The 16,062-nt window shown below is 35.7% G+C and overlaps 1 protein-coding gene across 1 annotated transcript in view; it reads left to right on the plus strand.

Moving 5' to 3' along the window:
- Positions 1–15,203, plus strand: part of LOC123534603 (HEAT repeat-containing protein 6-like) — a 32,391-nt gene extending 17,188 nt beyond the window's left edge. The window contains exons 7-16 of the mRNA XM_053518895.1: positions 1,798–1,939; positions 3,810–4,108; positions 5,086–5,208; positions 6,090–6,166; positions 7,727–7,859; positions 9,135–9,234; positions 9,667–10,213; positions 10,545–10,626; positions 11,953–12,078; positions 15,159–15,203. Coding sequence (XP_053374870.1) covers positions 1,798–1,939; positions 3,810–4,108; positions 5,086–5,208; positions 6,090–6,166; positions 7,727–7,859; positions 9,135–9,234; positions 9,667–10,213; positions 10,545–10,626; positions 11,953–12,078; positions 15,159–15,203 — 1,674 coding nt within the window. The remainder of the gene's footprint in view (positions 1–1,797; positions 1,940–3,809; positions 4,109–5,085; positions 5,209–6,089; positions 6,167–7,726; positions 7,860–9,134; positions 9,235–9,666; positions 10,214–10,544; positions 10,627–11,952; positions 12,079–15,158) is intronic.
- Positions 15,204–16,062: the final 859 nt, after the last annotated feature.

Here is a 16,062-nt window from a genome sequence, read left to right on the forward strand (position 1 = left end):
TTTGAAATTGGTTCTGTTTTCATACAAGTCCATGTTTTGTCAAAACTATTTGACATATGGCTTTTAAACTTTGAACACTTGTTTATCATTATGATTTCCATCTGTACGCAAGAGTACATAACTATTTTGACTGAATTATGGCCCTTTTTGGACTTTGAAATTAGCTCATACATTGCCATTTAGTGCAAGACTTATCAAAATCAAAGAAATACAGGAACATTGTTTGTCTAATCTATTTATTTCTTTTGTCTGAATATCCATGGAAATATTTTGACCCCATTCTTCAGTCAATGCTTCGAATAGTCGAGCGCGCTGTCATCAGACAGCTCTTGTTGGTATGTTGCATTGCCTAGTGGTCCTTTACCAAGATTGTTCAAATTATGCCTCTGGGGTAAAAAGAGGCCCTGCCCTGGGGGTCCCAAGTTTTACATAGACTTACGTAGGAAAAAACTTTTGTAGATCTTCTTGACTGAAAGTTCAAGGCCTAGGCTTTTGATATTCAGTATGTAGCATTGCCTAGGGCTCTCTAACAAGATTGTTCGAATTATGCCCCTGGGGTGAAAAGAGGCCGCGCCCCGAGGGTCACATAGTTTTTATATGAGTTATATAGGAAAAAACACTTCAAAAATTATCTGATCATATTTCCTAGACTGTTTTATTATAATTTCCTTATGACCTCAAGTAATAAGTAGTCACTTGACTGTAACCTTGACCTACTGACCTTCTTTCTTATTATTTAAGATACAACCTTGAAATTTGGATGACATGTACAGTTTACACACTGATCTTAAAACTGATTTTCAGTAACCTTGAATGTGACCTACTGACCTACTTTCTTGTTTTTTAAAATACAGCTTTGAAATTTGGATGACATGTATATTTTTTGCATGCCAATATTTAAACAGACTTTAAGTGATCATCAGTGTGACCTACTGACCTAATTTCTTGTTTTCTAAGCTACAGCAAAAGGATTTGGACCACCTGTAATACTTTTTTACAGATTTCAGAAGTAATCTTGCATAATCTTTACCTTGACCCACTCTCCTAATTTTCTTGTTTTTAAAGCTTTAGCTAAGAAATTTGTTCAAGCAAACAACTCTACTCAGGTGAGTGATATAGGGCCATCATGGCCCTCTTGTTTTTTTAATGTTATCGAAAATAAAACCTTTGTGAATACTTTCAGATCTACAGCATATAACTATCTATCTATACTTTGAAGATCTTATCCAAGAATTGTACAAAAGTTACAATTCACCTTTTGTAAGAGGTATCACAGTCAGAATGTTTTCTTGGCAGAAAATTAGGAGAAAGCAAAGGAATATTGTGCATAGAGAACATATCTTTAAACTTATTTCTTAGTTTATACATAATTTATTTTAGGTCGATTGTGAAGGAAGTTCTACAGCTTATATTAATCACTCTTGACACCTCATTCCTGATGGAATCCATCGCCACGAGGGTATGAGAGAAGAGGCCAGTTTCCCTTATAATGGTGAGCGCCAAACAAGGGAGCTACTGGTACCATTTTTCACGTCTTTGGTATGACGCGACGGGGATCGAACCCACGACCTCCCGCACTCAAAGCGGATGCTCTGCCACTAGGCTATCAAGGCGGTTAAAACTTATTTCTTGTAGTAGGCAAACTAACTTAAGAATGCTAGCTTGACTTTAAAAACAACAAAACCTTCTCTCCTTTGTTTTTATCCATAGCCAAGTGGCATATATCAATTCAGGATCACAAATAATTTAAGATATTATTCAACATTTGATAAAGTATTTCTGGTTCTGTCATTTCAGGCGTACATGTTTTATGGGTTATATACACAGCCATTGATCATACCAGACAGTTTGTACCCATCCCCGCTCATCAAGATAGATATCCCAGTCCTCGGCAAAATGTCTGTAACTCCCGACAAAACAGAGAAACAAGAAGAGTCAGGTATTTGTGCAGTAATTTAAGCTGATATGTTGTTTTTTAGCTGACCTGAGCCAAAGGCTCATGGTGAGCTTTTGTGACCGCTCAATGTCCGTCATGTGTCCCGCCAACATTTTCTAAAAAAATCTTCTTCTTGAAAACTACTGGGCAGAATTACACCAAACTTTACAGGAATGATCCTTGGGTGGTCCCCTTTCAAAATTGTTCAAAGAATTTCATTCCATGCAGAACTCTGGTTGCCATGGCAATCGAAAGGAAAAACTTTAAAAATCTTCTTGTTCAAAACTGCAAGGCATAGAGCCTTGATATTTGGCCTGTGACATCATCTAATGGTCCTCTATGAAGATTTTTCAAATTGTGCCCCTGGGATGAAAAGAGGCCCCGCCCCCGGGGTCCCAAGTTTTACATAGACTTGTACAGGAAAAAACTTAAAAAATCTTCTTTTTTAAAACCACAAGACCTAGGCCTTTGATATTTGGTATGTAGCATTGCCTTGTGGTCCACATAAAAATTGTTCAAATTATTACCCTGGGGTGAAAAGAGGCCCTGCCCCGGGGGGCCTCAAGTTTTACATAGACTTATATAGGAAAAAACTTTAAAAATCTTCTTGTCTGAAACTACAAGACCTAGGCCTTTGATATTTTGTATGAAGCATTGCCTTGTTGTCCTCTATGAAGACTATTTAAATTGTGCCCCTGGGGTGAAATGAGGCCCCGACCCGGGTGTCCCAAGTTTTACTTATACATATATAGGAGAAAACTTTAAAAATCTTATTGTCTTAAACTGCAAGACCTAGGGTTTTGATATTTGACGTGTTCAATTTGCCTTGTGGTCCGCTACCAAAATTGTTCAAATTATTACCCTGGGGTGAAAAAGAGGACCTGCCCTGGGTGTTCCAAGTTTAACATAGACTTAGTTAGGGAAAAAAAAAATCAAAATCTTCTTGTCTGAATGTTCAAGGCCAAGGCCTTTGATATTTGGTATGTAGCATTGCCTAGTGGACCTCATATAGGATTGTTCAAATTATGCCCCTGGGGTGAAATGAGGCCCGCTGTGAGGGTCACTTTTTAATATTAGGTATATAGGAAAAAATACTTAAAAAATTATCAGATCATATTTCCTAGACTGTTTAATTATATTTACCTGATGTACCCAAATGTTTAACACCTTACTGTGACATTGACCTACTGACCTACTTTCTTGTTTTTTAAGATACAGCCTTGAAATTTGGATGACATGTACAGTTTTGCATACCGATCTAAAAACTAACTTTCAGTGACCATGAATGTGACCTACTGACCTACTTTCTAATCTTTGAGCATCAGTTTGCCATTTGAAACATGTGGCCCATATGACTCAGGTGAGCGATTCAGGGTCATCATGACCCTCTTGTTTTTGTACACAGGTAAATTAAATATAGTACAAAGCAACCGGACTGTCAAGTATTTTTCATGAAATAAGAGAAAATTATGAAAGGTAGAATAGTAGCACAGTGGTAAAGGCGATCTGGCTAGGTCCTCAGATACCGGGTGCCAAACTTGCAGGGGGAACATTAGTACAGTGGTAAAAGGATCTGGCCTAGTCCTACGGTATGAGGTGTAAAACACCAATGTCAGTATATGAACTAGTGCAGGGAAAAAACTAAAACTGTGTAATAACTGTTGGTTTTCACTTATTACGATAAAAAGGAACATGTGACAGTCATTTTCATGTCACACATTTACCAATGTTTCATTCACTCTATGACATGGACTTGTGACCTCATTTCTTGACAAATAGACATCATTGTTTAGGTGTAGTTTTTATCCAGCCCTCAATAAAATTTAATTTGATCTTTCCTGTTTTGCTGAAATGACATAAACTCACTATTTAGGTCAGAAGAAATCCAAAAGGAAAACAAAGAAAAGGGGAGATAAGCAAGGAGGAAAGCAGAGCAGACAGCCAGATGGTGGTTCCCATGGTGATGACCCTGACACTTCAGGAAAGCCATTTGGTGCAGGTGCTGCTGCCATCAATATTGAAGCAGATTTGTCGGGCTACACTACATGGTCTAAGATTAGCAGCTCGGAATCCGAATGGTCAGATACAGAAGGGGGTCAGGGGTCAAGGTTAAGGTCAAGCTGTACCAAGGTCAGACAGTGTGCTCTCAGCTGCTTCTATTGGATAATAAAGGTACTGAAGTTCAGAAAAACTTGAATCAGGTTATTGTTAGAGTTTTGTCAAATATTCATTTCATTTGATAAGAGTTAGCATTTAGTGTTATTACTTGCGTATTTGTTTGTTGCAACTGGGACATAGATGGTATCTTATATGTATTTTTTTAATAAGTAAATACAAACATTGCTGTCTTTAAGATAAACATGATCAAACTCGAGAAAATAATGTTTTCATGTAGGAAACATTTTATTGATATTTTGGAATCAGGTTGGGTCTGCTGGACTGGTGTGTCATAAAATAGAGAAAATTGTATTCTTCAGCCTTTTCTCATTTCAACAAAAATGGCAATTTCTTGTGTGTACAGTAAAATTGCCATCGAAAATGACTGATTCACAACATTTATATTTGATTAAATGGAACTGTTACAGAATTGAATTCCAGTACACTTGATTAAAATTTTTCTGATTCTGTAACTTGAGTTTTGAATCAAGCACAGCCATTTTAACATATAGGCAATGTTTACTTGCATCTGTACACCTCTACAAATTGTGATTCTTAATCTCCTTTTAACAATGGGCCAATTTGTTTAACCCAGTCCAGAATATGCCAGTCACGTGAGCAACAAGAAAAAAAATCTTGCCAGTTCGAGAATAAATGAACAGTCCGGCGTACGTCGGCCACGTGTGTTGCAAGTAAAAATTAAAAAAACTTTAAATATGCTATGATTTTCTATTGTGACCTATTCCACATAAGTTAGCGATTGTTTTATTGTGGAAGTTTATCCAAATAGATAATGGAAAATATATGATTTGCCACATTGCCTATCTTGCAAGACCGGCGCATGTCGATGTATGCCGGATTGACCCAGGTATCCCGGGAAGCAAAACAAATGCCAAGCTGGCTAAACTGCGTATGCTGCAAATGTGAAACGAATTTGTCCAATATGTTTTTGCTGTTTAAAAATTGCTTTATTTTCATTGTCTATTTTTTAGATGACAGATAAGAAAGTGATGTTTAGTTTCTGGTCCTCATTTATCCCAGACTCACAGACTGCCACAAACATGGCCAGTACTCAAACTTTGTTCACTATTATATTGAAGGACCCATCACCTAAGGTTTGTTTTTATCAGTTGTTGTTTAAATTAACAAATTAAAAGATTTAAATCACATGTGAGATACTTCTTGTATTTTTTTTTCTTGAAACCTTTAATGTATGCTTCACATAAAGCAAGCAATTTATCGCAGGGCACTTTTGAAGATTATTTTTAGCTCAACTATTCGAAGAATAGGTAGAGCTATTGGACATATCCATGTTTCAACTCTGGCGTCCCAATTTGGTTAAGTTTTTGTATGTGAGCTGGTATCTTATGGGAATGGATTGAAACTTCACACACTAATTCACTGTGAAGAAGTGACTTATATTGCATAGGTTTGTTAGTTGATTATACATACCGGTACTTGTATAAAAGGCAAGCTGAAGTACAATTTTAACTGCTACACGGTGTTACTGAAGGTCATAATTCATTTGTTATGCCTAATATGGTCATCCACCCTTACAGGCACAGTATCGCATGTACCATGTCGAGCACAGACTGTGAGCTTATTACCCGTCAAGCCCTTTAATAAGTTTTTGAAGCCAAAAGATGAAGAAAATTACCTCTGTGCAATTTCCATAGAGTATAAGTGAAGCGTCCAATCAGAATTAAAAATCTAAAAGGTGTCACTGTACACAACCAGTGAGACCAAAACATACAGTGACCACCAGAAATAAGCCGAAGGTCTTAACAATGTAACTGTTAGAGGAACTACAACTTTGTTGTCCCCACAAGGACTATTTATGGCAGAAGGTGTCCCGTATATGTGATACTGTCTTCTGTATGGCCAACACAACAATGCCATGTTGGGTGTTGTCCTGTGTCAGTGTTACTATACCAGTATTTCTAATAAGCTTCCCTGGTGGCAGCAAGCCTTAATTACATTTTATTAAATTTTTCAGTGTAGAATGGGTGCCTTGGCAGCCCTGTCTGTTCTTGTAGATGGAACTAAACTCTTGTTGACTGCCGCAGAAGACAGGTGAGATTTTTCAAGGAATTTATTCAATTTGTAATTTGGAAAAAATGACCAATTCTAAAGGTCTTAGTTTTTAGCTCGACTATTCATAGAATAGTAGAGCTATTGGACTCGCCCATGCGTCGGCGTCCGCGTCGGCGTCCGCGTCCCGATTTGGTTAAGTTTTTGTATGTAAGCTGGTATCTCAGCAACCACTTTTTCACTGTGATAAACTGACTTACATTGCACAGGTTCCATAACTCTTGTTTTGCTTTTTTACAAAATTATGCCCCTTTTTTGACTTAGAAATTTTTGGTTAAGGTTTTGTATGTAAGCTGGTATCTCAGTAACCACTTGTGGGAATGGATTGAAACTTCACACACTTATTTACTGTGATAAACTGACTTACATTGCACAGGTTCCATAACTCTATTTTGCTTTTTTACAAAATTATGCCCCTTTTTCGACTTAGAATTTTTTGGTTAAGGTTTTGTATGTAAGCTGGTATCTCAGTACTCACTAAAGGGAATGGATAGAAACTTCACACACTTGTTCACTGTCATGATCTGACATGCACAGAGCAGGTCCCATAACTTTATTTTGCTTTTTTACAAAATTATGCCCCTTTTTCAACATAGAAATTTTTGGTTAAGTTTTTGTATGTAAGCTGGTATCTCAGTATCCACTAATGGGAAAGGATTGAAACTTCACACACTGATTCACTGTCATGATATGACATGCAGTGCAAAGGGTCAATAACTCAACTTTGCATTTTACAAAATTATGCCCCTTTTTCAACTTAGGAGTTTTTGGGTTAAATTCTTATATGTAAGCTGGTATCTCAGTACCCACTAATGGGAATGGATTGAAACTTCATACACTTGTCCACTGTCATGAGCTGATAAGCACTATGCAGGTTCCATAACCCTATTTTACTTTTTTACTAAATTATGCCCCTTTTTCGACTTTCTTATTCATTCAAGCGACAAGGCTGTTAAATAGTCGAGCGTTGCTGTCCTCCGACAGCTCTTGTTAGCATTTGGTGTATTTAGATCTGTTTTATTGTTAAGGATGTGGTGTCTACGGTAATCCACTGTAAATGTTTAAAATGCTACTATAAATGCTCCTAACATTTATGCAGGGTTTATACAATCCAGCTTATAAAAGGAAGGATTCAGATTTTTAATTTCTGAAACGGTTTTTGATTCATTTAAAAGCAATTAGTTGGCAGTAGTTATCAGTCATAGTAATTTTGCTTTAAAAGTTTACGTGGTATTTAATTATCTTCACTATATTAATGTAAAGTCTGACAAGTGTAAATCCTTTGGAAATAATGTGTTTTCAAATTTCCACTTAAAAGCAGAATTTATTATTTTTTCTTTAAATTTCCAAAATGCTTTCATATTTAAAGACAATTGAACAGTAAACCTTCCCCCCCTCCCCCACACAAAATGTTTGAAGATGATTGAATTGTTATTTTCATCGATCTAAAATTTAATATTTTGAAATGATATATTAAAATGATGTGTTGCAATCTTCACACTTCTGTTGTCAAAACCCTAAAATGTAAATCCTTTCAAACAGGGATGAGACTAAAACTGCAACATTTACACCATTTTCTGTGATACTGGGATCAACAGTGAAAGAGATCCACAGGTGTTTGCTACTTGCCATGATCTCTGAAGAATATCCAATCACACTGACCCAACTTATCAAGGTGAGTATATCCAATCACATTGACACAACTTATCAAGGTGAGAATATCCAGTCACATTGACACAACTTATCAAGGTGAGTATATCCAATCACATTGACACAACTTATTAAGGTGAGTATATCCAATCACATTGACACAACTTATCAAGGTGAGTATATCCAATCACATCGACACAACTTATCAAGGTGAGTATATCCAGTCACATTGACACAACTTATCAAGGTGAGTATATCCAATCACATTGACACAACTTATCAAGGTGAGTATATCCAATCACATTGACACAACTTATTAAGGTGAGAATATTCAATCATGCTGACCCAACTTATCAAGGTGAGAATATTCAGTCATGCTGACCCAACTTATCAAGGTGAGAATATTCAGTCATGCTGACCCAACTTATCAAAGTTAGAATATCCAATCATGCTGACCAAACTTATCAAGGTGAGAATATTCAATCATGCTGACCCAACTTATCAAGGTGAGAATATTCAGTCATGCTGACCCAACTTATCAAAGTTAGAATATCCAATCATGCTGACCAAACTTATCAAGGTGAGAATATTCAATCACAATGTCCCGACTTCTCAGTGAAAGTATATTCAATCACAATGACCCAACTTATCAAAGTGAAAATATTCAGTCACAATAACCCATCTACTCAAGGTGAGAATATTCAATCACAATGTCCCAACTTGTCAAGGAAAGTATATTCAATCATAATGACTCAACTTATCAAAGTGAAAATATTCAATCACAATGACCAAACTTTGGGTAAAAGTATAAAGTCACATTGACTTCTCAAGGCAAGGATATCCTATCACAGTGATGCAGTTTATCAAAGTTGAGTTTATCCAATCATTATTTCAACTTAACCAAAGAGACAGTATCCAATCACATTAACTAAACCTAGACATCAGAAACGAAGTGAAACTCGCCTTCAGTGGTATGACAATTTCTACAAAGTCTTCCATTAATTTCATTTTTTTGCTCATCAATCAGCTTCTGCTTGTAATGGATGCGAGGCTACTCTTAACTTTGATACAGACTGTCATAGACTTTTATTTTAATAATGTTTAAATACTCTGTAAAATCAAACTTTGTTAAAACATGATAAAATAAGCTGTAGAGGAGTCATGTAGTCTAGAATTCCAGTCTTTTCTGTATTTCTCCAATGTACACAAAGGTGAAAAATTAGAGAAAACAATTCCAAAATAAGATATGACAAACAAGCAAATTAATATCTATATAAATAATGTTATTGTCTGTTTGCAGTGTTTTGGAACAGTTATTGCCAATGTACCGTACCACCGAATGAGACCTGGTCTGTTAAGCAGAATTGTTAAACAGGTTAAACATTTTATAAATCACAGAGGTAAGTTACAGCAAATATATATTAAAATGTTGATAGAATGTCATAAAAATGATTCTAGATATAGAGAAAAAGTTTTATATATAACATTTTGCGAGGCTTCATGGTTTATATGAACAGTTGCAAGGAGCCTCAGTTGTGTACAGGTATATTGTATTTCATAGGTCTTAAAACGTTAATTTTATACTATGAGTTTTGCAGTGCGAATCACAGAAACTCTTGGCATAGATTTAATCCTTTGTCGAAGGACTTGTCACAAGTAAAGTTGCCATCTGATCTTTAGGCATGCTAATAATATTAAATTATTAAAAACATGTCTTATGGTAGTGGAAACAGTTTTTAAAAATGATATTGTTGCTCATTTTGTCAGTATGATTTGTTGATAATGAAGAATTTAACTAAGTTGTACCTAAAAGGTTGTAAATTGCATTTCAGATCCCAATGTAAGAGTGGCCTGCCTGACATGTCTAGGGTCAATGGCTGGTATCCAGCCACCGTTAATGGAAGTGTGTCATATAATTCAACCATCAAAACCCCCGGTCTCCGCTGTACAACCTGTTGTCATTGAAACTGATTCAAGTAATCAACAAAGATCGAAAGACAGTGAATCTGGTTTACAGATTATAAATTCTACTGTAAGAGACTTTGATTCAGGCTTTAGCAGCAGTCCAAATATTAACTCCCCTGGAGGAGCTCTTCAAGCAGGAGGTGCTACAGGAGAGTTTTCAGGGGGAACAACTCCAAAGAGAGATACAGCTAGTTCCTCAGGTATTCAGACACCAGTGTTTTCAGACCAGCTTCTTCAGGCTTATTCCAAAGAGATTTCCTGGGTTGTAAAGTTGTGTGTGAAGAATATATTGCCACAGAGCACCCCGGATACAGTGTTTGGAGCTGAAGAACCACACACTGAACCAATACCTGTACGTCTGGAATCTCTCCAGGTCCTGGCAAACTTAACAAAAGGATACTTTCCAATTATAAGGTAAAATAGTAAAGATTTTAGTTAGTTTAATACAAATAAATTCATATTTATTCAAGCTCCACTGTAATAGTGATTGGTTTAGTTTCACAGAAATAGTAATTTGAAGCTTATTATAGTTCTCAGAAAAGTTAGTAATTTTGTAATATAGCATAATCTTGTCACTTACTATTTAATATGCCATTAGAATTATTATCTTATGATTTCAGAAATATGCTGCTATTTTTAGGAATGAAACAAGACCTTGATATAGAGTTAACAGACTGTAGTTTGTAATTTAATTTAAGAAAAAACGTGATATGGATGTAGTACATGTATATGTTTTTGTTTTCAGAAATTGTGTTCCACTGTTACAAGAACTTGTACATAAATGTTTCTGTGATAAAGATCCTGTGATAAAACTTCATACAGCAAAGGTTTGTTGCATAAAATTACATTTGAGCCGTGCCATGGGAAAACCAACATAGTGGGTTTGCGACCAGCATGGATCCAGACCAGCCTGCACATCCGCGCAGTCTGGTCAGGATCCATGCTGTTCGCCAACAGTTTCTCCAATTCCAATAGGTTTTAAAAGCGAACAGCATGGATCCTGACCAGACTGCGCGGATGCGCAGGCTGGTCTGGATCCATGCTGGTCGCAAACCCACTACGTTGGTTTTCTCATGGCGCGGCTCATTTATACACCACACCATCTTGTTAAAAATATGTCCGAAAGTTGTAAACTTGGAACATCTTTAAGACATGTTATGTTTGAGGTACAAAAGTAATTGAAATTTCTGGATAAATGATCATGAAGACTTATTAAACTATATCTCTGTCTTCCAACATTTGTTTGAGTGGTATGAGTATAAATTTGGATAGATATGTATATTTGTTTGGACATCTCTGGAATACTGTGAAGTCATTTAATTACATGGGCAAAATGTCTATCCTGTGGGTATATTAATTTCTTGATTTCAGCTATTTAACATACAGTGATTTGGAATTTTTTTTGTTCATTTGGACGTAAGTTCATGGATACGCCTGATAATGCAGTCCACAAAAAATTGTCACCCACAAAAAAATGGTTTTACAGCAGCCAAATTTTTAGATGCAAATAAAAGTTAGCAATACGTTACTTTCTTCAGGAACTGACAATACTATGATTGTAGGTCCAGATAATCATTGAAGAGTGACTCAATTTTGTATGCCCTCAACAGGAAGCATATAGTGACCTGACTGTCTGTGTGTTAAATTATCCATCCATCTGTGCTATAACTTTTAATACTACATGTATTCAAAATTAATGAGTCTAATGAAACTAACACAGATATTAATCATAATGAGACGTCTGGTCTTTTCCTTCAAGGTCAAGGTCACAGACAAGGACACTCCAGTTTGGAGGCAGTCATCACTAGAAAATTATCACTGACTGGTGACGTTTTCTATCTCTCTTTCTTGAATGTACTTTTATAGCAAACATCACCACCTGTATAATTCTTGATCAACATCACAACCCTGTATATACTGTAAAAGCACATATTTTCGCTGGGTCAAAGTTTCGCAGATTAAAAATTTTGGCTATGTTGGCGAGGTTTAATATTCGCGAAATTGTTAAACTGGTATTTTACCTGATTAATACTAATGGTGATTATTTAAGCGAGGATTAATTTTCGCGATATGAAGGGCCTCGTGAATATAGCAAAATTTAAACCGTCACAAAAATTTCTGCTTTTACAGTATGTAGATATTGTTAATTTCAGCTTCTAGATGAATTTACTCAAGTTTTACTTCAAGATGTGATAAATACGGAGTCTATGACACAAACAACGGACACGCTGGATAAACAACAGGTATGTTACTTCTATAGAAGTTGTGTCATTATTCAGGTGAGTTTTATTAGCTCACCTGTCACATAGTGACAAGGTGAGCTTTTGTGATCACCCGTCGTCCGTCATCAGTCCGTCCGTGCGTCTGTCTGTGCGTCAACAATTTCTTGTCTGCACGATAGTGGTTTCATTTATGATTTTATTTTAACCAAACTTGCACACAACTTGTATCACCATAAGATCTCGGTTCCTTTCTTGAACTGGCCAGATCCCATTATGGGTTCCAGAGTTATGGCCCCTGAAAAGGCCAAAATTAGCTATTTTGACCTTGTCAGCACAATAGCAGCTTTATTTATGATTTGATTTTTACCAAACTGGCACACAACTTGTATCACCATAAGATCTTGGTTCCTTTCTTGAACTGGCCAGATTCCATTATGGGTTCCAGAGTTATGGCCCCTGAAAGGGCCATAATTAGCTATTTTTACCTTGTCTGCACAATAGCAGCTTCATTTATGATTTTATTTTAACCAAACTTGCACACAACTTGTATCACCATAAGATCTTGGTTCTGTTCTTGAACTGGCCAGATTCCATTATGGGTTCCAGAGTGATGGCCCCTAAAAGGGCCAGAATTAGCTATTTTGACCTTGTCAGCACAATAGCAACTTCATTTATGATTTGATTTTAACCAAACTTGCACACAACTTGTGTCACCATAAGATCTTGGTTCCTTTCTTGATCTGGCCAGATTCCGTCATGGGTTCTAGAGTTATGGCCCTTTAAAGGTCCAAAATTGGCTATTTTGGTTTTTGCAGCCATATAGAGACTTCATTTATGGTTTTATTTGATACAAACTTCCAAAATATCTTCAACAACAATAAATCTTGGATTCCATGACAAATCAGATCCAGTCATAGGTTCCAGAGTTATTTTATATCTGATTACCTCCCCTGATTGTAATCAAAATGGATTTATATCAGTTAGTACTTATAGGACTTATTTGAAATTTCATTATTGTCATTAGTTGAACTGAGCCAATCAGGGTAGATAACTATGGACTGATTTTACGTCAAATTACCTCCCTTTATGTCAAATTAAAATGGGTATATCTCCGTAACTAATGAAGATACTGATCTGAAATTTCATTTATGTCAACAGGTTTATTTGGCAGATCCTTCTTTTGTTCACTTACAATAATTTTCTTTTTAATTACTTCCCTTTTACGTTACTATAAATAGCTTATTTTTAGTAACTTTTTTATTATTGGCCGTAGGGAAAAACCGAGACCACTTTTCTGTGGTACAACATGGATGGTACCTCCAATTTTTAGGTGTATTTTGACATATCTGTACCTTGTAAGAATTTATTTTCTTTTTGGTTAAATTTCTTTCCTTTGTTGTTCCTGTCCTTTGGACTTAGATATTTTTTCTGAGGACCTTCTTGTCCTCAAGTGCAGTGATAACAGGTGAGCGATATAGGGCCATCATGGCCCTCTTGTTTTTAATTACTTCCCTTTTACGTTACTATAAATAGCTTATTTTTAGTAACTTTTTTATTATTGGCCGTAGGGAAAAACCGAGACCACTTTTCTGTGGTACAACATGGATGGTACCTCCAATTTTTAGGTGTATTTTGACATATCTGTACCTTGTAAGAATTTTTTTCTTTTCTTTTCGGTTAAATTTCTTCCCTTTGTTGTTACTGTCCTTTGGACTTAGATATTTTTTCTGAGGACTTTCTTGTCCTCAAGTGCAATGATAACAGGTGAGCGATATAGGGCCATCATGGCCCTCTTGTTATTCACCTTTTCAAGAAATTGGACTTCACAGATGTGTACTCTTCTGTTGATAATATGTCAATATTCACAAGTACTTTGAATCCAAGTGGTTCTGATTTCGAATATAATATTACCCATTCTAGAGTATTTAGTTTTCAACACGTTCCAGTTGGATAGAAATATTTCTGAATTGTTATGTGTCCGTATTGACCGTCAACAATTCGTATTAATTGTGGATCACATGTACCTTAGCTGTGCCTGGACATCATTTCTCATACATTTATACTTACAAAATAACACACAGCTTTTGATTTAAATATCGGAACTTGCCGTTGATATTCAAACAAAGATGAAGTAGAACTCATGCCATGTTTAAAACAGCGGAAGTGGATTGAGCCAGGCTTACATGTAGCAATGAAAACGACTAAATCCGCAATGACAGATTTCTGGCGTGTGCAAGCGTTATCACTATCAAATGTAAATTATTTCATGAGAAATAACGATTAAATCTTGACATGTAGTAAATCGACGGCTGTACTACTCGCGCACGGTATTTGTAACGATTACATGTTTCTGTTATTATCGAGAAAAGGGGAATCGGGTAGTGAAACCATTATCCGTGACAAAATAGTTGTACTACTTTTGAATCTTGATGACTGATTTACCATGAAGTAATCCCTGAATTACTAATAAAGACTTAATCGACTTTTCCGATAATGTTTTCGTTATCGTTTTCTATTTATAAGTCCATTTGCAGGATACTTGCGGGTGCAACAGTTTTTAAAAAATCAGAAGATCATTTTGTTGGCAAACGGACAGACAGACGGTGGTCAACCTTTAGTCCCCTCCTGTCTCATCTCATCGATATTTTAAATCGTCAGGTAACATTTCTTTGCGTGATTTCCATAGGAAATCGACGGCTAATTTCTTGATTTACATAAAAGGGACCCTGTGTATACTTTCAGTTTCTAATTTTGTATTTTATGATGGTATATGTGTGTAAAACCAACACGGAATACTTGCATGTAAACGATGCTAAATCATTCAATTCATTATATAATCAAGTAGGATAGCGAGTCACAGGCCCCCCCCCCCCCCCCCTCTGAATGGATTAGTACAAGCATAGCACGAGGGATTCGACATTACAGGACAATATATACATGACGACTGATCAATAGAGACAATTTTGTATGCATTTTTATTTCATTTGCGCCTTTAAAGGACATAAATCGCCTACTGTAGTCGCAAAATGCAATACAGTGTCACTCGCAAATACGCGTTCAGATCAAATATCAAAATACGCAATAGATATGAAACATCTTATTTACATATATCTATGGAGTATGCATACTTATTTCAGAAAACATCATGGATTATTGGATTACAAACCAATTTGACGTGTTAGTCATCAGTTTCGTGACTTGGTCGAGTGAATTTTCATGCAATGAGTGTGATCAGTCAACATTTTGGCATCATTTTGTAAATATTACCTGTCAGTTTCATCTATTATATCGTCATATACACATATTTAAGTTAGACTTATCGTTAAACTTAAATTCAGATACAATGTTAAGCAAAATTTCAAGACGATTTCATACCATCCGCGTGTATGTTTATTGTTTTGATCACTCGCAAGAGGAAGAGGGGGAATACAGTCGTTTATATGAACAACCAAATTTATTAGCTTTTCAAACATGTGTATTTTAAATTGTTTTGATTTACAGTAGTATCATTTGATAATTTTACATGAAAATGTTTAGGCTATAACTGGTCTTTTTTGATAAAAAAAATGTCTTATAAAAATGTCAAAGTACATTTTTTCTGCTGTAAATGTTTCCAAAATTTACTGCTGTAAGAAAATAAGAAAGATGCAACCTCAAAATCGGTTCTAAGACCAATTTTACTGCAGTAAAATGAGGTGCTCTCAATGATCATTCTTTACTGCTGTAAGAGGAACAGTAAGTGGGGGCAGTAACTTCTGTAAAAGTGAGTTACTATAGGAGAGATCGTGTTTGTATACAAATCCGTTGTATTTTCTGTTTTTAGAACTGATAAGACAAAGGTTGGGTGGGCAAACGCCGATCGTCCATGTTATTTTGTAAACAGTGATGTTTTTCTAACGGCTTATACTTTCTTAAAATATAAATGATATCAATAATTTTTTATCAATTGAAAGGATATAAAACAAGCAATGTATTGATTACTTTTAATTATTATTTCGAAATAAAATGGATTAATTATGAACTCTTAACTTACAGTGTTTT

The sequence above is a fragment of the Mercenaria mercenaria genome, chromosome 12 (assembly GCF_021730395.1).
Source record: "Mercenaria mercenaria strain notata chromosome 12, MADL_Memer_1, whole genome shotgun sequence".
In the NCBI taxonomy this organism is placed as follows: domain Eukaryota; kingdom Metazoa; phylum Mollusca; class Bivalvia; order Venerida; family Veneridae; genus Mercenaria; species Mercenaria mercenaria.